The following is a 26407-nucleotide window of genomic DNA, read 5'->3' on the forward strand; positions in this document are numbered from 1 at the left end:
TTAAAAAAAAAAAAAAACAGTTGTCATGTCTTATAATTATTCTTTACATATCTGTCTCCTCCATGACTTACTTATTCAACTTTGCCTTCTCTATGCCTAGTCCAGAACAGACTCACACAAATGTCTATTATCTTCATGAAGTATGCTAAATTACAAGTCAGGCAGACATAGAGGCTAATGATATTCACACTGTGTCATCATGAAAGTAAAACCTAAGACCGAAGCTGCTGGAGAAAAATGAAGGACACAATTCTTTTGACATAGCTCAAAAATAAGTGGATTTTGAACACGAAACGATTTTGTGTAGAAGGTAGAGAGATTCCCGGCCAAAGCTTTAGAAGTCTAAGGTCTGAGCTTATCCATTGGAAAGTAAGATACAACCTCTGAAGAAATTCAGTGATCATCTGTTTGAACCATCTCAATGGTTCAAAGATCATACTGTTCTGGAAATGGGAAGCTGGCTCCTCAACCTTTCAAGAGCAGGTCAACTAGAAAAGCTTTATTGCAGTTCAAACACAGCAGACAATGGCTTCTACTAGTGGAAATGTTTAAATTTACCTTTAAATAATGGAAACAGTGATGAATTTTACGCATATCAGTGCCAACCTCTAGTTTACTCTCTGGATCCTGGTCTTCCAAAAAGGATGTTATTAGTTTTTCCAGCCTAAAAATACATAATGTATGAGAATCAACTACAAGCTTGAAACTTTAGAAATTCTAGTGGCATTACTTTGTTAGTTAACATTTGAATTACAGGATATTGTTCTCACTTCCTTATGAAAATACAGGTATCCGATTTGACTATAAACATTAATGAGGAAGAAACAAATTGGCAAAGTGAAATCTGGAAATGATCCAATTATTTGACTAATTTCCAGTGGACTTTCACATGCAGATTTCAATTCAAGAATCATTTGATTTCTACAAGATATGCATTCTAGCCTGCAACACTGCTAAAGTAATGAAAAAAAATTTTTATTAGTTTCATTAAAAATTCATGCTGCTCAGTCTGACCTGGGACCTGAGTGGTGCCCCAAACCCTTTGAATTACTCCTGGTTAACATACTGTATTCACAGTGGCTCTTCCAAATCCTTCCACAGCCCCCAGCCTCCATCAATAATGCAGCTTCTCACTAGACTGAGAAGTCAAAGTTGTTTCAAGTGGGCTCCTTCAGCTACCTTTTCCTCCACCTGCCAGTGTCTCTGTCTCACCTCTCAGCCCTCTTCCTTCTGATTTTGGATAATATCCTTCCTCCTTCTCATGGCCAACCTCTCCCCAGGCTCCTCACAGGATTACCTGATTAGTTACCTCCTTAGCACCTCTTCATGCTGATCTTTCCCTTCTCCTTACAAGGATTTTTCATGTTAGTCCTATTCTAAACCAAATAAAAAATAGAAAACAAACATCTGCCTTTGGAGGGAACATCCAGGCCACGCCAGGAAGCTTAGTTTGTGGTTTATAGTGTCCACACTGCATTCTAGGGTCTGCATGGCATCTTCACCCCTCCGTTAGTTTATGAGCATCATGGGGCAATTCTTGACTCTTATTCTTCCTTGTGTTCCCTCTCCATGTCCCTGTATCTACAGCCTCAGTATAGAATCAATGGAATGATTCCTTCTGTGTTGAGATAAGACTCTTGATAAGGAAGGTGTAAGAATGGCAATCACTATCTGTGATGCTATCATTATACTGCGGCAGTCTATCTTTCTCACATTGTTTTGAAAATATCTGCACACTTTCAGGATCATTTTGAACAGAACACATCTCCTTTCCACTAGTACTACCAGCCTGCTCAAATAAGATGTAATGATTTCCTTCAGATAGCGGAGGATGAGGTGGTTAGATAGCATCACTGACTCCATGGACATGAGTCTGAGCAAACTCTGGGGGACAGTGAAGGACAGCAAGGTCTGGTGTGCCACAGTCCATGGGGTCAACAAAGAGTCGGACACAACTCTGCAGCTGAACGAAAACAAGCAGCTTTGGATGTCGCTCTTACTTCTTCCTACAGTCTGCGACACATGACAGCTGTTGCTTCCCAATCTGCACTGTCATTTTTAAGGAGCATCTTTGGGTGGAGGGGTACTTATTTGTACCATTTGCTGACTGACATAATCTTACCTTGTAGCAGGCTTCAAACTGTCAGAGACATAGAGACATTAGTTTCTGATACAAAATGTGTTAATGTTTTTATGTGAAATATTATAAAAATAGATATTTATGGAAAGAATTCCAAACAACACAGGTGTGAATATATTAAAAAGTAAACACTCCACTCTTCTCCATCCCTTGCCACCATTCTCATCTTTATTGACTCTCAATATTTTGGGGAATCCATGGTTAGTAGCTGAAATACATTCTTCTAGTTCTTAATGAAGCAGCTACCTATAGCCTTATGTGCATTTGTAGATTTCGTTTGTTTATACAAAAATGAGATCACACTCTGAATGGAGTTCTATATCATTATTTTTCTAAAAAATTTATCAGAAATAATATTCCATGCCAGTACATATATAATAGAACTATTTCATTTTTAACGGCTATATAATATTGCATAGTGTGTGTCCTGAGCCTCTCATGATAGACACTGAGGCAACATATTCATAATTGCTACTTTCTTCTGTCACTCATGAGGAGGCCTGAATGCACAACTGCCAATTAATGAAGTTTCAAAAAGTAGTAATGCGTATCCATTTGTATTGACCCTGAATACTTAGCAAAAATTCTGGAACTTTGAAAACTATCATTAGTTCTAGAATTTACCACAATAGTAAATAGAATTTACTATCCTCTGGAGTAGAAGTGATTTTTGGTTTCCACTGTCTCTAAAATTTCAGACAGCCAATATTAGACTATGGCACCCCACTCCAGTGTTCTTGCCTGGAGAATCCCAGGGACGGAGGAGCCTGGTGGGCTGCAGTCCATGGGGTCGCTAGGAGTCGGGCACGACTGAGCAACTTCACTTTCACTTTTCCCCTTCATGCACTGGAGAAGGAAATGGCAACCCACTCCAGTGTTCTTGCCTGGAGAATCCCAGGGACGGGGGAGCCTGGTGGGCTGCCGTCTATGGGGTCGCACAGAGTTGGACACGACTGAAGTGACTTAGCAGCAGTGGCTAGTCAATTCTTCTGCCTTGCTTTTTCTTTCGAAAATAATTTCTCCTGTATAGTCTGATTGTGAAGTAAATATTCTAGGAAACACTCCATTAAGCAGGGCTGAAGTGGGTTCCAAGCTCACAAGAAAGCACTGTAAAACTGTACAGACCTGCTCATTAGCTGAGTTAACGCACAGATCACTCTGTCTCACTGGACTTTGGTGTTACATCAAGACTCTTGTCTTGCACAATAAGAGTTTAGGATACAAGGAAGACCAGGAATCCAAAGAAATGGTGAAGAACTTCTGCTGACATGAAAGAACTGGATTGCTTCACCCCCCTGAGACTTGATTAGTTGGATATAAAAGTAAGAATGAAGATCAGGCCTTTTGACGTGCAATTTTTTTTTCCTTAGTACTTGACACAACAGAGCCTCTTCAGATAAGAAAAACATGCCCGGTCTTCCCTTCATCCATTAAATGATTCATTGTTGAATTAATTTTCTTATCAGCCAAGGACTTGGCCTAACAATTAAAATGCAGAAAAATGCCTATTCAGAAGTTTCTGATGTACTCCTCTCATAGTTAAGAGTGAACGATTGACCCTAAATTCCCTGCATTTTCCTATCTCCCAAAATAGTTCCTAAGTTCATACCTAGTCACTGGTCCCAGTGGGGGTCTCCCAGCTGCCAGAACCCTGTTGGCCAGTGAAGAACTGTCTGCAGGAAAGCTCTCCCAAGAGGTCAAGTGAGCATGATAAGTCTGTTCTTTAGGATAAGCTTTTGTAAACAAGAAATTTTACTTGTTCTCTGTCGCTAGGACAAAAAGAAGTAAAAGAATCCCATTGGAGAAGTAAAACTAAATGCATGCCATTCAGTTCTAGTTCATATAGACAAGAAAGATGGTAGATAATCTACGTGCCTGAACACTAAGCCTGGCTGGTAGGTGACTGGAGGATGTTGGTGATGACACTTGTTTCCACCAAACTGACTGTTGATGAGACAGCGCTGACAGCCTGTAGCTTAGATCAGCAGTTCTGTTGTGCTATAAGTTTTGATTCCTGGCCACATCACAAGCTGTCATTGCTTAGTTGCTAAGTCATGTCTGTCACTTTTGTGACCAGATTGACTGTAGCCCACCCGGCTCCTCTGTCCATGGGATTTCCCAGGCAAGAATATTGGAGCGGATTGCCATTTCCTTCTCCAGGGGATCTTCCAGACCCAGGAATCGAATTCAGGTCTCCTGCATTGGCAGTATGGTTCTTTACCACTGAGCCACCCAGGAAGCCCATGGCCACACCAAAGAATTGACCATAATTTCTAATCCATGCTTTATCCCCTCAAGACCACTGGACTATTTCTGTTTTTGCTCCCAACATTTCTTGCCAAAAATAAAGTTTTATCTGCAGCCATATTTTTGTGGAAATTTAGGTTTAGTAGTGTGAATAGAAAGGGAAAGCCAGCTAATTATCGTCAACAATAGCTGGTATTACTTGGGCAAGCACTAAATGCTAGCTACTGGTCTGTGCCCTTTGAATACAACATTTCCTTAATCTGCACAACAACTAGATGGGCTGAGTACTATTATTGTCCTCATATCATAAGTAAAAGACCTGAAGGACAGAGAAGTTGTATGTCTTGCCCAAGGTCATACAGCCAGCAGACCACAGAGCTGGAATTCAAACTCGGGGAGGCTGACTTCAGAATTCAAGTTTTAAACACTGCGCTTACCATACTATGGCAAAGTTACTACATTTATTTAAACATCATGCTGGGCAGTGTATTTCTAAAGGGCAATGCCATACCAACTAGAATTTTTTGAAAAGGTAAATAGTCGAATAGACAAGAGGGAAATAACTGAGCTGCACTTGCTTAGATCTTAATAAGGTCACTGACTGGCATGCTTTATAACAGCAAAGGGAAAGAATCGGAATGCCCCATATTAGGAAATTAAATAAATTATGGCATAATTGTTTACACTGTTAGGCAAGTATTTATTTATTTTTAAATTTTTAAATTTTAATTGTTAGGCAAGTATTTAAAATGATGGTGAAGAGGTATTACTGGCATTAAAATAGTCATGATATACTATGATAGGTTAATAATGAATCCCTTTACAGGGATTCTGCAAGTAGCCTGAAATACACCCACCAAGAAGATAAGAGACAAGAAGGAAGGAAGGAAAGACAGAAGGAAGAAAAAAAACCTGAGGCTTTTGCCCAGTTGCCTTTGGCTCAACAGCATTTATTATCTCCTTGTGAAAAGAGAGACTAGCGATCCAAGAGAAACTTGCTCTTCTGCAGTGTTTTTATCATGTTACATTCAACTGTTTATTAAATGAAGTTCATTGTTTATCCATGTGCACGATTATGATGTTCTCATTATTCTAAAATAATCTTTGTTAAAAAAAATTCAGCATGTTCCTTTCAGCATTAGCATCTCAAAATGAATTAGAAACCATGTCCATATGGTACTGGCTGTGGGAAAGTTGGGGGAAAAGAGGAATGGGTATAAGCAAGGAGCACACCTAAGCTGGAAACCCCGGCTGGTTCTAAACCCCAGGACAGCTATGGGAAGTGCGGCCCAGAGAGTAACTGGGGGACAAGGATGGCAGAAGTGTCCTATGACACAGTCTTATTCCAGGGAATTAATGGGGAAAAACAAGGTTAGGGAGTGCAAGGCATTGAGACCTTATCCTCGGATACTGAGCTGGAAAGACTGAGTGGGATACAAAATACCCCAGCTTGTGGGTTAGGGCTGTTCTGTGGCAGAATTATGGAGATGACTGGTGCCCCTGAGCTGATGGCCCTGCTGGCTTCTCACTGGTTCTGAGAGAATAGGCAGTTCATTCTCGGGGGCTATTAAGGAGTTCTGATTGCAGAAGCTAACTGGGACTAATTATGCCCAAATGTATCAGAATCTGCCTGACCCCCATCAGTCATTCGGCCACTAAAGATGGTGCTGTTGAGCACAGGTTGTGTCCAACAGGGTTAAGCAATGGGGTTGCTGACAAACTATAGTCACGTTTCAACGTGAGCAAAGATCTTTCTTAAAAAGCTGAAAATAATGACAAAGATAAAAGGCAGCTGGAGAACTCAACTTCTAGGAACATAACTACATAGGAAGAATGGAAGAATAGTTACAAAATTAAAAATACTGCTCACTGTATATAAAGAATGTGGCTGAACAATTATGCTGAATTATCTGAACCATGAACTAATTCATCAGCTTCTGTGGGTCACAAATTTCTCAGCTGCGAAATGTGCAAAACAACATCATCTCTAGACTGTTTGAGCTCTACGAAACAATGCAATTCAAGGAACAAAGACAGGGTATTTATTGTCTGGCCCACGAACGCCTTGCTCTTCAGTGTGAACAGTAGGCCAACTTCTTAGGCATCACCTGGGAGACTTGAAGAAATGTAGACTCCAAGGCCCTGTGCCAGACTCGCTGAATCAACATTTAAACAACATTCCCTGGGATTCCTGTGTGCATCAATGCTTAGGAAGCCATACAACACAGCAACTCGTTGAATTTTGAGTTATGAATATAAACACATCTTTTTGGCTCTGGAACCCAAAGAAATAACTTGAGATATTAAATGAAAGATATTAATGAAAGATATTAAATTAAATTAACAGCATCCCTCGATGGTCAGCCACGTCCTGGCTGCTGTGCTAGTGACCTTACATGATTTCTTACTTAAGAGGGAAAAGAATTAAAGAGATTATCATAGTCTGGTTCTCTTTATAACTGCCTTCCCCTAATTACTTTATTAGTACTTTTATTGAACATCCATTACGTTTCAGCCACTCTTACATGTATTTTGTTATCTATCTGTACCATAAAGCTAAAAATTATTTTCCCTCCTTCACAGGTGAAGACAGGAGCACTCTTAGAGATTAAGTAACTTGCATACTATTAGTAGCATATTATATGCAACGTACTGCATATAAGCTATAATCTATAATCTATACAACAGCCTGGTTCCAAATAGGAAAAAGAGTACGTCAAGGCTGTGTATTGTCACCCTGCTTATTTAACTTATATGCAGAGTACATCATGTGAAACGCTGGGCTGGAAGAAACACAAGCTGGAATCAAGATTGCCGGGAGAAATATCAATAACCTCAGTATGCAGATGACACCACCCTTATGGCAGAAAGTGAAGAAGAACTAAAAAGCCTCATGACGAAAGTGAAAGAGAAGGGTGAAAAAGTTGGCTTAAACCTCAACATTCAGAAAACTAAGATCATGGCATCTGGTCCCATCACTTCATGGGAAATAATGGGAAACAGTGGAAACAGTGTCAGAGTTTATTTTTGGGGGCTTCAAAATCACTGCAGATGGTGACTGCAGCCATGAAATTAAAAGACACTTACTTCTTGGAAGGAAAGTTATGACCAACCTAGATAGCATATTCAAAAGCAGAGACATTACTTTGCCAACAAAGGTCCATCTAGTCAAGGCTATGGTTTTTCCTGTGGTCATGTATGGATGTGAGAGTTGGACTGTGAAGAAGGCTGAGCGCCGAAGCATTGATGCTTTTGAACTGTGGTGTTGGAGAAGACTCTTGAGAGTCCCTTGGACTGCAAGGAGATCCAACCAGTCCATTCTGAAGGAGATCAGTCCTGGGTGTTCATTGGAAGGAAGATGCTAAAGCTGAAACTCCAGTATTTTGGGCACCTCATGCAAAGAGTTGACTCATTGGAAAAGACTGATGCTGGGAGGGATTGGGGGCAGGAGGAGAAGGGGACGACAGAGGATGAGATGGCTGGATGGCATCACCGACTCGATGGACATGAGTTTGCGTGAACTCCGGGAGTTGGTGATTGACAGGGAGGCCTGGTGTGCTGCAATTCATGGGGTCGCAAAGAGTTGGACACGACTGAGCGACTGAACTGAACTGATAATGTACTAAATTCGTATTTTCATTTCAGAACTTTCCTTCCTACAGACTTTTGAAAAACAAGCAAAATGCAAAGAACAAGGGCAATGTGATCAGATAAACTTGGTGTCTTGCATTTCAAAGAAAATAATTTTGAACAAGATGCTGCAGAGGGGGTCCTTGAGACCCAGTGGTGGAAGGTGAAGGAAAGCCTTATTTTGACTTTGCTACCATGACAAGCTTCTTTTATGGGTATGACCCTTTAAAACATACAGTGTTGGGAAAGCACATAATTTATAAGAGGAAAGTTCAGATAAGAACAATAAATTCACAATTTATGATTAACTACAATCCACGGGACATGAAAAACTGAAGGCTGAGATTGTGCCAACAGGACTATAACCAAAGGAAACTACACAAATATTTTTTGGGGTCATTAGTTTCACATTTGCTTTTTGTTAGAGTCTGCTGAATGAACTATTCCCAATTGGCTTAAAGGTGGTTACTTCAAGATTTTTTTCTTTTAGACTTCTCTGGTCTATGACAAGTATTATATACATTTATATACTTACCAAGCCCTCACCAGTAAGTGAAAGACATGGACCCTCATGCGCAAGGAATTGAGTTCCGTGTCAGCCACTTTGTTGGAATGAGCTCTTTTTAATAACACTAGGGAGCCAGATAAGGACTTCCCGGGTGGCTCAGATGGTAAAGAATCTGCCTGCAATGCAGCAGACCCAAGTTCAACCCCTGGTTGGGACAATACCCTGGAAAAGGGAATGGTAACCCACTCCAGTATTCTTGCCCAAAGAATCCCATGGACAGAAGAGCCTGGTGGGTGACAGTCCATGGGTCTCAAAGAGTCAGAGACAACTGAGCGACTAACACTTTCCCTTTCTTTCAGGGGGCCAGAAAGTTCCTAGTTTGGGTGATACAGAGGAAATTCCTATGCAGAGTTTACCAACAAGATTTCTCTTAGTAACACACATTTCCTTTACCTCCACAAAAGCAGTTACATAGCCCCTCAAATGCAGAGCTGCTTAACCTCTGGATACTTTCAGTGTTTCAAAATAGCAAAGGCAAAACATCCAGATCAGAATCCAGACTCACCTGCCTCTAACACTGAAGAGTGAAAGTCGATCAGTCGTGTCCGACTCTTTGCAACCCCATGGACTATACAGTCCATGGAATTCTCCAGGCCAGAATACTGGAGTGGGTAGCCTTTCCCTTCTCCAGGGGATCTTCCCAACCTAGGGATTGAACCCAGGTCTCCTGCATTGCAGGCAGATTCTTTACCAGCTGAGCCATCCTGCATTGTTGGCAGATTCTTTAACAACTGAGCTATGAGGGAAGCCCTCTAACACTGAAGATAAAGCCTATTTATAGGAAAATACATTCACAGACATGTACTTCAATTTATAGAATTTTAAAAATTATTTTAAAATAATTTTTAAAGAAACTAGAAAAACTTTAAAGGCCCTAAAAATTCTTAAAATGCAACGATGAAGGCTTCTGATAAGTTATAAAAATTAATTTTTTTAACTTACATTTTCATGTATCCAATTCATTAAAGGCATACACATATGTTGATATGACCAAACATTTTAACTTCAGTAGACATATAAAGTTTCATTGGTTTAGAACAAACATAAGAAATTAAACTAATACAAATTAATCAATCCCTACCTATTAATAACTGCCTCTTTAAATTCTACATCTTTTGAACCCTTTGCTCGCTGTAGGCAAATGCTCCATTATTTCTGTGAAAGGGTGAAAGTGTTAGTTGCTCAGCCACGTCCGACTCTTTGTGACCCCACGGCCTGTAGCCCACCAGGCGCCTCTGTCTGTGGGAGTCTCCAGGCAAGAATATTGGAGTGGGTTGTCCATTCCCTTCTCCAGGGGATTTTCCTGACTCAGGTATTGAACACAGGATCTCCTGCATTGCAGGCAGATTCTTTACTGTCTAAGCCATCAGGGAAGCATTTGTGTTTAATGTAAACATGAACACCTGTCTCCACAAATCCATCATAACTAAGAAACTGACCTACAGGAAAGAGAAGAGTGGGGTGGTAGAATGGGGCAGAGATGCCAGTTAGGGAGCAGGACAGCTGGCAGCAGAAAAAGGTGAAGAAAGTTACTGTTCAGGAAGTGGGTAATGACAGGAGAAACAGGCAGGAAAGGTTTCATTACGGTGGAGATGGAAAGAGCTAGCAGAGAGAAGCTAAACTGGGTTGAAGCTTTGAGAAGAGTGTAGTAGAGAGACAGACATTGAAGGCAAGGACAGGGGAAAGACCAGGGACAAGGACGGACTGTGTTAAAATGGAGGAGCTGCCGGGACAGCCCCTCTGAGAAGCATACTGGGGGCAGCGTGGAGCAAGAGGGAGGAGAAGAGGCTAGAGACGGGGAGGGGAAGGGGCTGAGAGTGGGGTGGGGTGGGGCTGGGAAGCAAGGACAGGAAAGGCAGGCAAAGGAGAGGATGAGGTGGAGAGAGAGGGAGGGGAGAGAGAGACAGATCTCAGATAGTTAAGACCAGAATGCACCCATGGAAGAAGGTGAGTGAGGAATTTGCAGGACCAGGGCCAGTTGGAGGGGACTGGGCTCTACGAGCTATATAGACAGCTATATAGCTCATTTCCTCGCTGGTAGCTCAGATGGTAAAGAACCTGCCTGCAATGCAGAAGACCTGGCTTGGGAAGGTCCCCTGGAGAAGTGAGAATGGCTACCCACTCCAGTATTCTTGCCTGGAGAATTCCATGGGCAGAAGAGCCTGGTGGGCTGCAGTCCACTGGGTCACAAAGAGTCAGACACGACTGAGCAACTAACACTTTAACATAGCTCGTCTCCATGGTTATAGACTTCCCTGACAGTTCATTAACTTGAAGGAGCAGTGAAAGCTTTATCTATCCTTTGCTCCAATTCTTTGAACTCTTTTTCAATAATTCTGTCTTTTATGAAATTATGTTTGTAGACAACATTAATGTGTAGAAATAAAGATTTCTCAGTTGGTTCTTTTAGCAAAAATTTAAAGTAGTCTTGGTTTACATGTAAAAATGCAGAACATAAATATATATATATATAGTTTGTTTTTAAATATTTATTTACTTTATTTTAATTGGAGGTTAATTACTTTACAAGTTTTTAAATTAGAAAACTTGCAAAAGTTTTAAAAGAGGTTGAAAAAGATTCTGTTATGTAAAAATACAAAGTCAATCCTTGTGAGTATGTCCCCATTTGATGACAAATCTGATTTATCCTATCATATGGAAAATAGCTTATTGCTGTTTGGAAACATGTGTTCATGTAATAGGAAATCGAGGACAAATTTATGTAAATTGAATCAAACTCAAGTTCTATATTTACATTGAAGATAGGTTTTTAAGACAAAGACGGAGACTCTAGATGCAAACAAAAAAAATCACAATAAGGAATACTGAAACCTTAAAAATTAAATACTTGAAAGGAAATGGACTTCCCTGGTGGCTCAGACAGAAAAGAATCTGCCTGCAATCCGGAAGACCTAGGTTCGATCCATGGGTCAGGAAGATGCCCTGGAGGAGGGCATGGCTCCCCAGCCCAGTATTCTTGCCTGGAGACTCCCATGGACAGAGGAGCCTGGCAGGTTATAGTCCATGGGGTTGCAACAAACACAACAAAGAGTTGGACACAACCGAGTGACTAACACTTCACTTCAAAAGGACATGACCATTAAATTGTTTAAACAATGATGCAGGACCCATATAAAGAAAAATACAAATTAACAGAGGGATCAGAGAGGAAAAGAACACACTGGGAGTCATTATGATCCTGAGTGAGACGATGCAGAACTGTCATCTCTCTCTAAACTATCACTAAAAGTTAAAGCAAATCCAATGAAAGTTTCAATGCACTATTTTTTCCAAAAAAAAAAAAAAAACATATACACCCAAACCCTACAAAGTTTTATTCATATTTTTGGGGGTGAAGGGTCTATCAGTTCAGTTCAGTTCAGTTGCTCAGTCGTGTCCGACTCTTTGTGACCCCATGAATCGCAGCATGCCAGGCCTCCCTGTCCATCACCAACTCCCGGAGTTCACTCAGACTCAGGTCCATCAAGTCAGTGATGCCATCCAGCCATCTCATCCTCTGTCATCCCCTTCTCCTCCTGCCCCCAATCCCTCCCAGCATCAGAGTCTTTTCCAATAAATCAACTCTTCACATGAGGTGGCCAAAATACTGGAGTTTCAGCTTTAGCATCATTTCTTCCAAAGAAATCCCAGGACTGATCTCCTTCAGAATGGACTGGTTGGATCTCCTTGCAGTCCAAAGGACTCTCAAGAGTCTTCTCCAACACCACAGTTCAAAAGCATCAATGCTTTGGCGCTCAGCCTTCTTCACAGTCCAACTCTCACATCCATACATGACCACAGGAAAAACCATAGCCTTGACTAGACAGACCTTTGTTGGCAAAGTAATGTCTCTGCTTTTTAATATGCTATCTAGGTTGGACATAACTTTCATCCCCCTAAATCTATACATGAGCCTGACAGCACCTCTGCTGAAGATGAGCATATATTGTGATATGAGGAGATATTACAAGTGAATGAAAAACATAGGTTAAAAAGCAGTTTTAAAAGCATGAGCTCATTTTTATTGGAATACATATGTATTCATTGAAAAATTTGGAGGATTACAACCAAACAATAAACAGTTGTTATATTTTTTTATTATCTGAATGATACCATTTAATGATAACAGCTGTTATCTTTGAATAGAGGAATTACAAATGATCCCATTTTTATCTTTGTCCATTATCACTTTTCCCCAATGAATATGAATTGTCGTAAAATTAAAAATTATAAAACTCCTACAATTCTCAAAGTAAAATTTTTAAAAAATAGATAAAATTACAAACAGTTTCTAACATTTCAAGTTACTTTCCTTGAGGATAATGCTATGGGAGAGAGACATACATTATTTGTTATTAGGTCCTTGAAAAGAAGTGAAGTCAAAGTCTCTCAGTCGTGTCTGACTCTTTGTGACCCCATGGATTATGCAGTCCATGGAATTCTCCAGGCCAGAATACTGGAGTGGGTAGCCTACCCCTTCTCCAGCAGATCTTCCTGATCCAGGAATCGAACTGGGGTCTCCAGCATTGTAGGTGGATTCTTTACCAACTGAGCTATCAGGAAAGCCCCCTTGAAGTGAAATCCACAGTTAAATCCTAAAGCTGTTCCTCCATTGCTTCCAGACGGGTTTGATTTGTTGATATGATCTAATTACTTATTTTATGGTGCTGATTATAGTAGTTGGTGGCTATTCCTGCATTTGTTTATCCATTCTTTGAGCTAAGCTATCAGGGACCAGGTGTTAGACGTCATGTAATTTATTATTTCCATAAGTGCACATTTTCACACTGTGGGTTTTCTGTAAGTGGCATAAACCATATAAAAATGTAATTAGAACAAACATTTGTTTCAGGAAGTCTTTAAAAATATCCAGCTCCATGTATACGTAAACCTTTCCTGCGGAAAGGTTACAGGGGAAGGCAGGAGAGAAATACAAATATTCCTGTGTGATGTGATGAAGGGTCTCATTCCTTCTTTTAAAAGAATTCCCCGGAGCTCACAGAATCCAACTCACAAAAAGCCTTCACATTGAGAAAGCATTAAATAATGGGAAGAATGAAATGGTATGTTCATACTTTCACACTCCAGACGTCCTAATTTAGAATCACGTACTTGGACTGCTGAGGAAAGAGCCGTCTAGGCCAGAAGAATCCAATGTGTCAACTGTAGTCCGATAAATGGAATGGCCATTCATGCCTTGCCCGTTTTTTGTTATCTGGTTTTGATATTCATTCATTTGGTCTATTAGGACCCAAAGCACTTAAGGAGAATAAAATAATCACTAAAGTACAGAAACAGCCCTGAGATGGAGTCAGGCCTTTTTAATCATATTAGATAACTATGTCTGAAGAACTCAAATGCTTCCATAAACTACCCAAGGATAATTAACACAAGCTGTAGACCATGCTTTTAGTTTTCATTTTAATATCTTCAAAATGTGGTGTCAGGACCAGAAACAGTTTGTACTGAAGTGGAGGAACATCATCTGTAGTGAATTATATCTCATGAGTGATTTCAGAGATCTGATTTCTTATAAAATAAGAAGAGAGAGCATTAGCTATTAATGACCCTCTGGGATATTTAATCTGCAAAGCTTAGATTATTTCTCCTCAGCCAGCCATTATTAGAAGTTGGGATAAGGATGCCTAGGATCCAAGAGTTGTGAATTCAGGATCATGTTGATAGATAATCTTGGTTTTTTTTTTTCAAACATTATATAATTACTTGGGCCTTTCCTATTCAGGTGGTGTGAATGAACTGTTTGGAAAATACTGACCATGTATAAGATGTTTCTCAATTCTTTACCGAGTGAGACATACTAGGAGGAAACTATATTGAAGGCTTAAATATACATGTTGCTGCTTAAGGACAGATTCTAAGACGATGAAGAATAAAAACTGAGAATGTGCTAACATCTTATTCTTACACTGATTCAGAGAGCAGAGCATTTACTAACTGCCTACTGTGATCCCGGTAGATAATTCAAGACAATAAGATCCACCCAAGACTATTCTTTATAAATCCTCCTGGATCTGGATCTTTAAAAATCCTTGAGGTGGTGGGTTTAATGGTAATTTTTAAAAAAGATATAAACAGAAACATCAGTTAGTTGTTTTCAAGGCAAAAGTATTCATGGAAATTATGCAGATGAAAATAAGAATCCTGATCATACAAAACTGAAATAGGGTTACAAATATTGCATCAGACACATACTGAAAGGTTATTTGCAGTTTACATGAAATTCACATTTAACTGGACTCCCTGTGTTTTTTTTATTTGTTAAACCTGGCCACCCTGAGCTGCAAGCCAGAGAGCCAGCAGCTACTCCAGCGTGGAGCTGGCCTGTGGGTGCCGCTGCGGGGGCGTGTGGTCCCAGGCATGAGGGAGGGTGCTTACAACTGCTGTTGGTTAATAACCTGCTCCCTAGAAATAAAGACAGGAGAGGCCCGACGCCACTGTCCTTTTCTGAGAGGATGAAAAGTGCTGGAAGCACTGACCACAGCATCTAAATGTTTCCCCACTACTAATATTCTACATTTTCAATTGATTTTAAATCTAAAAATTCAGAGAATTATAAAGCTATTTAGAGCCTACAGGGAGCCAGAATTGGTGAAGGCCAGTTCTCTTAGGGTTTAAAAAAAAAAAAAAATCTGACTTGGTAGAAATCTTTTGTTAAGTCACATCACTTCTCTTGGACTAAACAGATGAATCTATAAAACAAGAAACCCAGACTGTGGCTTTGCTTGTATCGATCCCTCCTCTATCTGAAATAGTCTCCCTGGCCAACTTCGCTTTTCTAAATCTTGCCTTAATTCACGGGTCTGCTAAAAGTTGTCCCTGAGCTTCCCACTCAAAAGTAATTTCTGCTCCTCCAGTTACCTCAGCACTTCTCTTGTGTCAGGTACCACTTTTTATCTTATAGATATTCATGTGCTGGTCTTGACTGCCTTCCATGACTGAAGCCCTCTAAAGCCAGAACCTGTCACTCACTCGTCTTTGTAATCCCCGCCCTGCCATCCGGGCACCAAGTGCTTCGTTCTGATTAATGTCCCAGCTGTGGGCTGAGGACTCAGCCTTTTCTATGTGCTTCTAAGGAAGCCAGACTTTTTAGGGTCATTTTGCAGAAGTCATTGCCTGAGCATTTTCTGATTTAAGTCAGACCCTCAAAAATGCCTTTGTATAGAACTGAGCAATAGCAAACAGGAATAGAAATAGCGAAAGCAATGAAAATCCTATTGCAGGCACTCCTGAGGTTGTGTAACTACGGTCAGAAGTCCCTGCATTTTAAAAAGGGCTGATTGGGGGCACTTATGGACTGAGCAGATAAGTTGCCTTTACAACAAACATATGGATCAGCATCAGGATTCTGACCAGAAAGCATGGCCAGAGTGGGTGCAGAGGGGAAGTTCCCCTGACCCAGAAGACAATCAGAACCAGGGCAGTGAAAGAAGGCACCGAAGCCAGAACCAGAAGGAACCCTCCCCTGGAACAGGATGGACAGATAAAACAGGACCTATGTAATAAGTTATTACTAACCTATATACTATTACCTGCACAGAATATTTTTGAAAGTGAGTTTAAGTCATAAAGTTCTTTTCAGTAAAAAAACAAAAAACACTAAGAAAGCAAACACATAAGTAGTAAAGTCAAACATTTTAGAAACAAACAGTGTGCAGTCTTCGCTTTCCTAATTCACTGAGGAAACGTGATGCTCTGGAGGTTCAAAGCCCAGCTTAGCCGCAGAACAAGGCTCAGCAAACGTGGAGGTGCCTGGGGAAGCCATGAGCATGATGGCATCATCCAGGGAGACCCTGAGGAGTGAGTTTACGAGATCAGGCATGAGGTGGCCCCAGGCCTTCTCCCCAGCCATCTGGGCTTCTAGTCATGTGACACAGTCAACAGAAGCCATGTGAGAACATGTGTCTGTGAAATCAGTGATACTGACTGAATCAAACAAAAAAAATAAAATCCCATACATTTCCGCTTTTCCTCTTTAGCTGATAACAACGAAGAATAAGAAATGACCTTTGGAAAAGCTAGTCGTTTGACCTGAATGGTGGCTAATAAGGATAATTAGGATCTGTCCCTGTGTTTCTTAGTAAATACCTCATAGGTTAGTGGCCCTATGATTACTTGAACTGTGAGGAATTTAATTATTGGCATGAACTCTTGAGTTTTATCAGCTGTGGTCACTTCTACATAAACTGTCTCATATGAAAACAAGCACTGGTTAATATACTTCTAACACACCAAAAATGAGCCAACAGCAGTGGGTGGATGTTAACTTTACTGTTCTCTGTCTTACTCCAGAAGCCAGTTCCTTAGGATGGAAAGAAAGACACCAGGGGAAACACTTTAAGTCTTTTCCTTGTCTCTCGGTACATCTTCCAGATAAGACTAGATGGCATAGCTAGAGTGAATGAACAACAGTGAAGAAAATCCAGTGTTCCAGACAGACCTTAGTTTCTGAGACAAACAATATAGAAAAACCTAGCTAATTCTAGAATACTGCATGCGTTTTGGCCTGTAAACTCCTAGAAGCAGGATTTAAGTTTAAGTCATCACTGTACACCTTACATCTTTGTAGCTCAAGGTCACAAAAGCTCTGGAGACAGACACAACAGGGTTCAAATTCCAATCCTGCTTCTCGCCTTGTTAGCTGAATGCAATCTGCCTCATGAAGTTGTTGCAGAATTTTTATTAGACTATGTACATAAGAAGTGCAAGGCAATGCTCAAGGCAAGATAAATGCTCAATAGTGGCATTTATCTTTACAATTACATGTTTGCTGAGTGATTTGATGATAACTTACGGAAAATGTTAGGTGTTAGAGAACCTTTCCTAAGAACCTTTTATTTTACCATGTATATTTTTAAATACCCTTTTAAATATTTTGTCTGATCATAGATTGATACATGTCTGTCTAAGGCAAAAAGTTTAGGAAATATAGTATAAAAAAGATTACTCCAATGTTAGAACCCAGAGATAACACTGTGAAACTTCAGTGTTTATCCTTCCAGAGTTGTTTGTAAGCAACTATATATATATATGCATATAAATGTATACATGTAAATGTATGTTTTGGTTACAAAAAATAAGATATAGAGTTTGGAAGTGTTCCTAGGTCAATATAATATATGGTTCTTCATTAATATAAAAAATCGCCACATTATATTTCATTAAATGAATGTATCATAACCCAATTCACTATTACAAATGATACTGATAAATATCTTTATACATACTCTTTGTACATTTGTCCTTAAGGACAGATTACTAGAAGTTAAACTGCTGGGTCTAAAAGCACACCCATTTTAAGTTTGTACAAATGCTCTACAGGGCTGTCCAACAAGGGGTGTGTGTGTGTGTGTGCTCACTTTTTCAGTTGTGCCCGATTCCCTGCAACCCTGCAGACTGTAGCCTGCCAGGCTCCTCTGTCCATGGGATTTTCCTGAAAAGAATACTGGAGAAGGTTGCCATTTCCTCCTCCAGGGGATCCTCCCAGCCTAGGGATTGAACCTGCATCTCCTGTGTCTCCTCCATTGCAGGCAGATTCATTACCACTAGGCCACCCAAGAGGAACAAGCTAAAAACTTGCCCAGGCCTCAGAACCGGCCTTCCTGTCTGCCACCCCTCACTGGCACTGTCTACTCTGCCTGCAGAGTAAGAGCTCATCCATGCCCTCACTGACATGGTATCATCATCTTTTCATTATTACCAACATGACTGGCAAAAAATTACATCTCATTGTAATCTGCATTTCTTTGCTAATTAGCAACTCTTTGTTTCTTGATGGTTGCGCTCTTCTTCCAAACTCAGAGGAAAATTCATGGCTATCAGACAGGGAACATAACAAAAAGTGAGATGCGGAAAGAAGAGGAAACACGTGGCTGCCAATTTCAACAAGGGATTTCAGATTAAACAGAAAAGTAAATAGTCAGTACTGTACTCTGCCCAGCACATGCTATTTGACTGATCAGAAAGCAAATTGATGAGGGAAGCAGTTGAAAAGCATGAATAGTGGGAGGTGAGCTTATGAACAGGAAGAGGGAATCTGATTTCTCCAGGAAACTGAAGAAAGCACACAGGCAGCACTAGTTACCTTGACATTGCTGCTGCTACTGCTCCTAAGTCGCTTCAGTCGTGTCCGACTCTGTGCGACCCCATAGACGGCAGCCCACCAGGCTCCCCCGTCCCTGGGATTCTCCAGGCAAGAACACTGGAGTGGGTTGCCATTTCCTTCTCCAATGCATGAAAGTGAAAAGTGAAAGGGAAGTCGCTTAGTCATGTCTGACTCTAGCGACCCCATGGACTGCAGTCCTCCGTCCATGGGATTTGCCAGGCAAAAGTACTGGAGTGGCATGCCATTGCCTTCTCCGTGTCTTGACATTACCGATGACATATTTTCGAGGCTGTGGCAAAAGTCATGAGCCTGCTCGGTTAATGATAAACCCAGAGGGAACCACTAGGGAACTGGGTTGGGAGGAGGGGAGTGGGAATGAAGAATATTCTGAGGAATACAGCACAAAAACAAAACAACAAACAAAACAGTCCTGGGTCGTCACCGAGCTTAGCCCCTTGGAGTTAGGTGGCTAGGACACGTTGCTTGCCAGGACAACCAGAACAGGCTAAGAGCCTGTCCTCACATTGTCTGGAGGGATGTTTGTCTTCTGAGAGCCTTGACAGGACAGCCCGTGAACCCCAAGCAAAAAGGGCTCTGGGTGCTTGGGATGGGGTTGGCTGGAGAAGGAACAGGGATTGACATTTTACTTTGCTGCCTTCGTAGGGAGTTGGATGTACATTGTGGACTCAGATTTACATGTTATTTTGGAGATAATTCTTCATTGTATTCTGCCAAACTAGAACAGTCTGTCAAACTACCATTTTTTTTTTTTTTTGATAGGTGTCAAAGTAAAAAGCGGTAAGATTTATCCCAATGTTCAGCTGAATACAAAATAACTGTCACTGCATAGCCCAGTGAATGACACAAATTATCCCTGTTCCACTCTGCAGCGCTGTTAACTCTACCCGCACTATGATGTCAGACATTGGGGTTCTTCAATACAAAAAAAAACCAAAAAACAAAAAAACACTTTGAATTTTCTCACAAGTTCTCAGATCTTTACTTGGATGTCCGGGGGTGGGGATAGGGTGGTGGGTATCCATACTTTACAGAGAAGCCAGCTGAAAAATAAAAGCAAAGTGTCTATTTTCTGGATCCTAGCCACTTGGGAGCAGTGCTAAGAGTCCTCAAGTTTGCTTTGATATCGCATATGGATAGTTCCTGAAGCAGGCCACTTTGCGGCATTTTATTTAGAAAGCTTGATCTATTACAATTACCTGGGTGATTAATGAACCTTTCTTTCATTTAGTCCCTCACATTCCTGGTCTTTATTGCCCACTTTGTACATGATTATTTACTTGTCCTTATTTTTTGGACAAGCAGGTGTCCATCACTGGGTTCCCTCTGGCCAGGCACCATGATTCTGCTGCTTCTTGCTTTGGCTGCTTCGACAGCTCCTAGCACAGGGCTCCAGTGTGCCAATAATAATCCTCGGGGACTGGGAAGTAAGACCTCAGGATGGATCAGAATCCCCAGATTACAGCAGCTGCAAGGCCAAGGAATGAAATAGAAGGAGGAATCTTAACACCTCCTCTCGCAAGCCTCAGGGGATGAAGCTAAGACAAACTGTTCTCTCTGAACTCTCTTTAGCCCACAGATTTGTAAGCAAATGAAGACAAATCAGAAGATATACCCAAAGGTTAGACTCCTAAAATTATACAAAAAGTGAGCTCCCCCTTCTCCCCACCAAAACAAGTAATCAAAACAAAATCCTTCTCAGTAACTGCAAAAAAAAAAAAAAAAACCCACAAAACTTCAACTCAATTAATCTTACCAATTTATAAGATTTTAGGATGTTCCCTGACCATTTTATCTCTGTGTATTTTTAGTACAACTATTATACAGATGTTGAAATGCAAAATTCAGAAAATGGAAAACAGAAGGCTTTGCTGACACATCCAGCATTTGAAAGAAAGAATGGAGAGTACAAAACAAAGATCCTGGGAAGCACCTGAAAGAAGTATTAAGGGATAAAAATAAAGTATGTATGTCGAACTTCCATAGAGAGGTGCAGAGAATTCCAACTGGCAATAGCCCTGAAGAACAGGGTGAAGAGAGAACCGGGGCTTGGAGTCCACATCTTGGTGTTGGACACAATATTTATAAGTCCCTTGCAAAGTCATCTAGGAGAAAAAGTCTACGCCAACATCATTCGAGCAAAAAGGATCTGCCTCTTACTGTTGGCATGTTTTCCTTGTGCTCAGATACGGGCACTATGTACAGGTTGTTTCGCTTTTTATGTCTGCCTGGATTTTATAGAGCTTCTATAAGTGGATATTATTTATACACTTACATATTTTATCAAGTCACTATACATACATATATTTATAAAGATTTTGTTCACATTTATAATTCTGTTTTAAATCCAAGTATAAATGTTATGCTTCAGTTATGTGACTCAGGCTGTTACTTTAAGTTTCCAAATATCTTAAAGGTCTCAGCACATGTTTCTCACTTGGAGGGTATGTGAAGCTTGTTATGGTTAAGGAAGTGGACAGTAAGATGCAAAGCAAACAAGTCCAATTTGGAAGCATTTTATGAACATTCCATTCTGGCAATTTACAGTTTTTGTTTTCTTTAGCCCTTTAGAAATACAATCTTAGATCAACTGTATTAGAAAAGCACCACTCTGAAATGACTGATTAATAATACACAATTTTACAGCCCAAATATGCAAAAAAGAATATAAATATTATAAGATATTTTAAAGTTAAAATGCCAGAAGCAGATGTAATTTAGATCTCAGAAACAACTATGTGTGTTATGCAATAATTTGTTATATGCCAAGAGAGAACATTTGTTTTTAATTCTGCTGTGAAATGTAGTGTAAAAATAGAGTTAATAAAGAAAGGCATTTTTTTTTCCTGCTCTTCATTAATTAAGTGAAAAAAAATTTATTTTGCCACTTGGAGGTGAGAAGTCAGCAAGTGACGTGAATTTTATAAAAATAACTTTTAATTTTCTGTAGAAATCTTAGGAAATATGGCCAAAATAAAAGCAAGATAAAACAAAACAAAAACCACCACTAGTACTTCTAAAAACATCATTTTCCTGGTTTTTCCCTCTGGTACCACCTCTTTCTTTGTGCATGAATGTGCGAGTGTGTATATTCTTAAGATGTTAACATGTGGTTTCTTTATTTCCAATAGAGGAGCCTGACACAATACCTAATAGAAGTGAATAGATTCTTCAGCAGCAGCAAAAGTTGTATCAAAGAAGCACGGGGGGTAATATAATAATAATGTTAATAATAATCATCATAATTGTGTTTAGTGCAGAGGATGAAGTATTTCATCAATCCTCATAATAGCACAGTGAGTGGGGACGGTTATCACACTCACGACAGATGAGTAACTGAGACACATGTATTGGGTTTACTAAAAAGTTCATTCAGCTTCCTCATAAGATGGCTGTTGTAGTGCTTAGCTTTCTTTAACTTCATTCAAAACAATTTTTTTTAGATTGTATTGTGACAGCTGTCATGTCAGTGTGCATTAAAAAAATTATCAAAATTGGTGATTTTTGTGTAGCCATTTTAATATTGAAAATGGAAAAAAAAAGGAAAATTTTCTGATATTATGCCCTATTATTTCAAGAAAAGTAAAAACACAATCTGAATCTGAATTAAACTTGGGAATGAGCAAATTTAATTCAAATGACCATTGTATCTACTACTGTGGGCAAGAATCCCTTAGAAGAAATGGAGTAGCCCTCATAGTCAACAAGAGTCTGAAATGCAGTACTTGGGTGCACCCTCAAAAATGACAGAATGATCTTGGTACATTTCCAAGGCAAACCATTCAACATCATAGTAATCCAAGTCTATGCCCCAATCACTAATGCTGAAGAGGCTGAAGCTGACCAGTTCTACGAAGACCTTCTAGAACTAATACCAAAAAAAGATGTCTTTTTCATCATAGGGGGCTGGAATGCAAAAGTAGGAAGTCAAGAGATGCCCGGAATAATAGACAAATTTAGCCTTGGAATACATAATGAAACAGGGAAAAGGCTAACAGAGTTTTGTCAAGTTTTTTCATTGGTCATAGCAAAGACCCTTTTCCAACAACACAAGAGATGATTCTACACATGGGCATCACCAGATGGTCAATACTGAAATCAGATTGATTATATTCTTTGCAGTTGAACTGGAGAAGCTCTATACAGTCAGCAAAAACAAGACCCGGAGCTGACTGTGGCTCACATCATGAACTCCTTATTGCAAAATTCAGGCTTAAATTGAAGAAAGTAAGGAGAACCACTAGGCCAATTAGGTATGACCTAAATCAAACCCCTTCTGATTATACTTTGGAGGTGATGAATAGATTCAAGGGATTCGATCTAGTAGACAGAGAGCTTGAAGAACTATGGACAGAGCTTCGTAACACTGTACAGAAGGCAGTGACCAAAACTACTTCCAAGAAAAAGAAATGCAAGAAGGCAAAGTGGTTGTCTGAAGAAGCTCTTTACAAATTGCTGAGGAAAGAAGAGATGTGAAAAGCAAGGAAGAAAGGGAGAGATACATCTAACTGAATGTAGAGTTTCAGAGAATAGCATGGAAAGATAAGAAGGCCTTCTTCAATGAACAAGGCAAAGAAGCAGAGGGAAACAATGGAATGGGAACTACTAGAGATCTCTTCAAGGAAATTGGAGATATAAAGGGAACATTTCATGCAAGAATGGTCATGATAAAGGACAGATATGGTAAGGACCTAACCGAAGCAGAAAAGATTAAGAAGTGGCAAGAATACAAAGAATTATACAAAAAAGGTCTAAAGACAGGGATAACCACGATGCTGTGGTCACTCACCTAGAGCCAGACATCCTGGAGTATGAAGTCAAGTGGGCCCTACGAAATATTACTACAAACAGAGCTAGTGGAGGTATTGAATTCCAGATGAGCTATTTAAAATCCTAAAAGATCCTGCTGCTAAAGTGCTGCACTCTACATGTCAACAAATTTGGAAAACTTAGTAGTGGCCATAGGACTGGAAATGGTCAGTTTTCATTCTAATCCCAAAGAAAGGCAATGCCAAAGAATGTTCAAACTATCAGACAATCATGCTCATTTCTCATACTAGTAAGATTATGCTCAAAATCCTTTAAGCTAGGCTTTAGCAGTATGTGAACTGAGAATTTCCAGATGTACAGACTGGGTTTAGTAAAGGCAGAGGAATCAGAGATCAAATTGCCAACATCCAATGGTCACAGAGAAAGCCAGGGAATTCTAGAAAAACATCTATTTCTGCTTTATTGACTACATGAAAGGCTTTGACTGTGTGGATCACAACCAACTGTGGAAAATTCTTAAAGAACTGGGAATATCAGACCACCTTACCCTGTCTCTTGAGAAACCTATATGTGGGTTAAGAAGCAAAAGTTAGAATCATTCATGGAACAACTGACTGGTTCAAAATTGGGAAAGGAGTATGACAAAGCTATATATTGTCACCCTGCTTATTTAACTTTTATGCAGAGTACATCATGAGAAATGCTGGTCTGGATGAATCACAAACTGGAACCAAGATTGCTGGGAGAAATATCAACAATCTCAGATATGCAGATGATACCACTCTAACGGCAGAAAAGTGAAGAGGAACTAAACAGCCTGTTGATGAAGGTGAAAGAAGAGAATGAAAAAGCTGACTTAAAACTCAATATTAAAAAAATGAAGATCATGGCATGTGGCTTCATCACTTCATGGCAAATAGAAGGGGGAAAAGTGGAAGCAGTGACAGATTTTATCTTCTTGGGCTTCAAAATCACTGTGGATGGTGACTACAGCCATGAAATTAAAAGACCCTTGGTCCTTGGAAGGAAAGCTATGACAAATCTAGACAGCATATTAAAAAGCAAAGACATCACTTTACCAACAAAGGTCTGTAATGTCAAAGCTATGGTTTTTCCAGTAGTCATGTATGGATGTGAGAGTTGGATCATTAAAAGCTTGAATGCTGAAGAAGTGATGCTTTTGAATTGTTGTGCTGGAGAAGACTCTTGACTTTGGACTGCAAAGGAGATCAAACCAGTCAATCCTAAAGGAAATCAACCCTGAATATTCATTGGAAGGACTGATGCTGAAGCTGAAGCTCCAATACTTTGGCTACCTGATGTGAAGATCTGACTCGTTGGAAAAGACCTTGATGCTGGGAAAGATTGAAGGCCAAAGGAGAAGAGGATGGAAAAGGATGAGATGGTTAGATAGCATCACTGACTCAACAGACATGAGTCTGAACAAACTCTGGGAGATAGTGAAGGACAGGGAAGCCTGGCTTGCTGCATTCCATAGGGTTGCAAAGAGTCTAACACAACTTAGTGATTGAACAACAAAAAGCAACAACAACAAAAAGACACAATGAAATGCAAATAAAATAAAAGACTTCTGCAGTGTATGGAGAACATGTCAAAAGCGGTTGGTGAAGTTTCACACTGGAGATTTCTTGCTGGATGGTGCTCCATTGTCAGCTCAACCAGCTGAAGTTGATAGCAATCAAATCAAGACATTGAGAACAATCAATGTTAAATCATGCAGGCAATAGCTGACACACTCAAAAATCTCTAAATCAAGCATTGAAAATTATTTGTACCAGCTTGGTTATGTTCATTGCTTTGATGCCTGGGTTCCACATAAGTGGAAAAAAACCTTTTGACTGTATTTCTGAATGTGATTCTCTACTGAAACATACTAAAGATGTCTGTTTTTAAAACAAATTGATGAGTGATGAAAAGTGGATACTGTACAATAACATGGAACAGAAAAGATAAAGGGGCAAGCGAATGAATCACCACCAACCACACCAATGGCTGGTCTTCATCCAAAGAAGGTGACATGGTATGTATGATGGGATTGGAAGGGGGTCCTGTATTATAAGCCCCTTCCAGAAAACCAAAGGATTCATTCCAACAAGTACTGCTTCAAATTAGATCAACTGAAAGCAGCACTTGAAGAAAACTGCCCGGAATTAGTCAACAGAAAATGTATAAACTTCCCTTAGGATAACACAAGACTGCATGTTTTTGAAGACCAGGCAAAAACTGTTAGAGCTTGGCTGGGAAGTTCTGAACATCGACTGCTTTCACCAGACACTGTACCTTTGGATTTGCATTTATTTTGATCTTTACAAAATTCTCTTAATGGAAAAAAAAAAAAAACAACTCAGTTCCCTGGAAGACTGTAAAAGGCAACTGCAATGGTTCTTTGCTTAAAAAGATATAAAGTTTTGGAAAGATGGAATTATAAAGTTGCCTGAAAAATGGTAGCAGGTAGGGGAACAAAACAGTGACTATATTGTTCAATAAAGTTCTTGGTGATAATGAAAAATGTGTCTTTTATTTTTACTCAAAAACCAAAGCAACTTTTTGGCCTACCCAATAGATGATATAATTTGCCCAAGGTCACACAGCAAAGATTAGAAAATTGAGGTAGGGGGGTCATTTAAGATAACACATCGATGTTATCTTATCTCCTTCAATGAAGAGGAGAGTCAAGATTAGAAATCAAGTCTCTTGACTCTCAGTCCTGTCAAATAAATTTTCTCTGCCTTATTTTGGTTGACAACTCTGGATAAAGTTCAGAAAATAGCTGTGAGCAAGATTCTGAATACTGCAGATAATTCCTGTGTCATTCATACTGACAAGATGAAACCCACTGGATACCAAACCAGTGTGTGTTGAATCTAAATGTCAGGAAGTGCTTACTGCC

The 26407-nt window shown here is 39.9% G+C and overlaps 1 protein-coding gene across 6 annotated transcripts in view; it reads right to left on the reverse strand.

Moving 5' to 3' along the window:
- The window catches only part of KIF6 (kinesin family member 6), a 422193-nt gene that overhangs the window by 198309 nt on the left and 197477 nt on the right, over nt 1–26407 (reverse strand). For all 6 annotated transcript variants that reach the window (XM_027524813.1, XM_027524812.1, XM_027524814.1 and 3 more), the window contains exon 11: nt 559–664. In XM_027524813.1, coding sequence (XP_027380614.1) covers nt 559–664 — 106 coding nt within the window. The remainder of the gene's footprint in view (nt 1–558; nt 665–26407) is intronic.

The sequence above is a fragment of the Bos indicus x Bos taurus genome, chromosome 23 (assembly GCF_003369695.1).
Source record: "Bos indicus x Bos taurus breed Angus x Brahman F1 hybrid chromosome 23, Bos_hybrid_MaternalHap_v2.0, whole genome shotgun sequence".
Taxonomy (NCBI): Eukaryota; Metazoa; Chordata; class Mammalia; order Artiodactyla; family Bovidae; genus Bos; species Bos indicus x Bos taurus.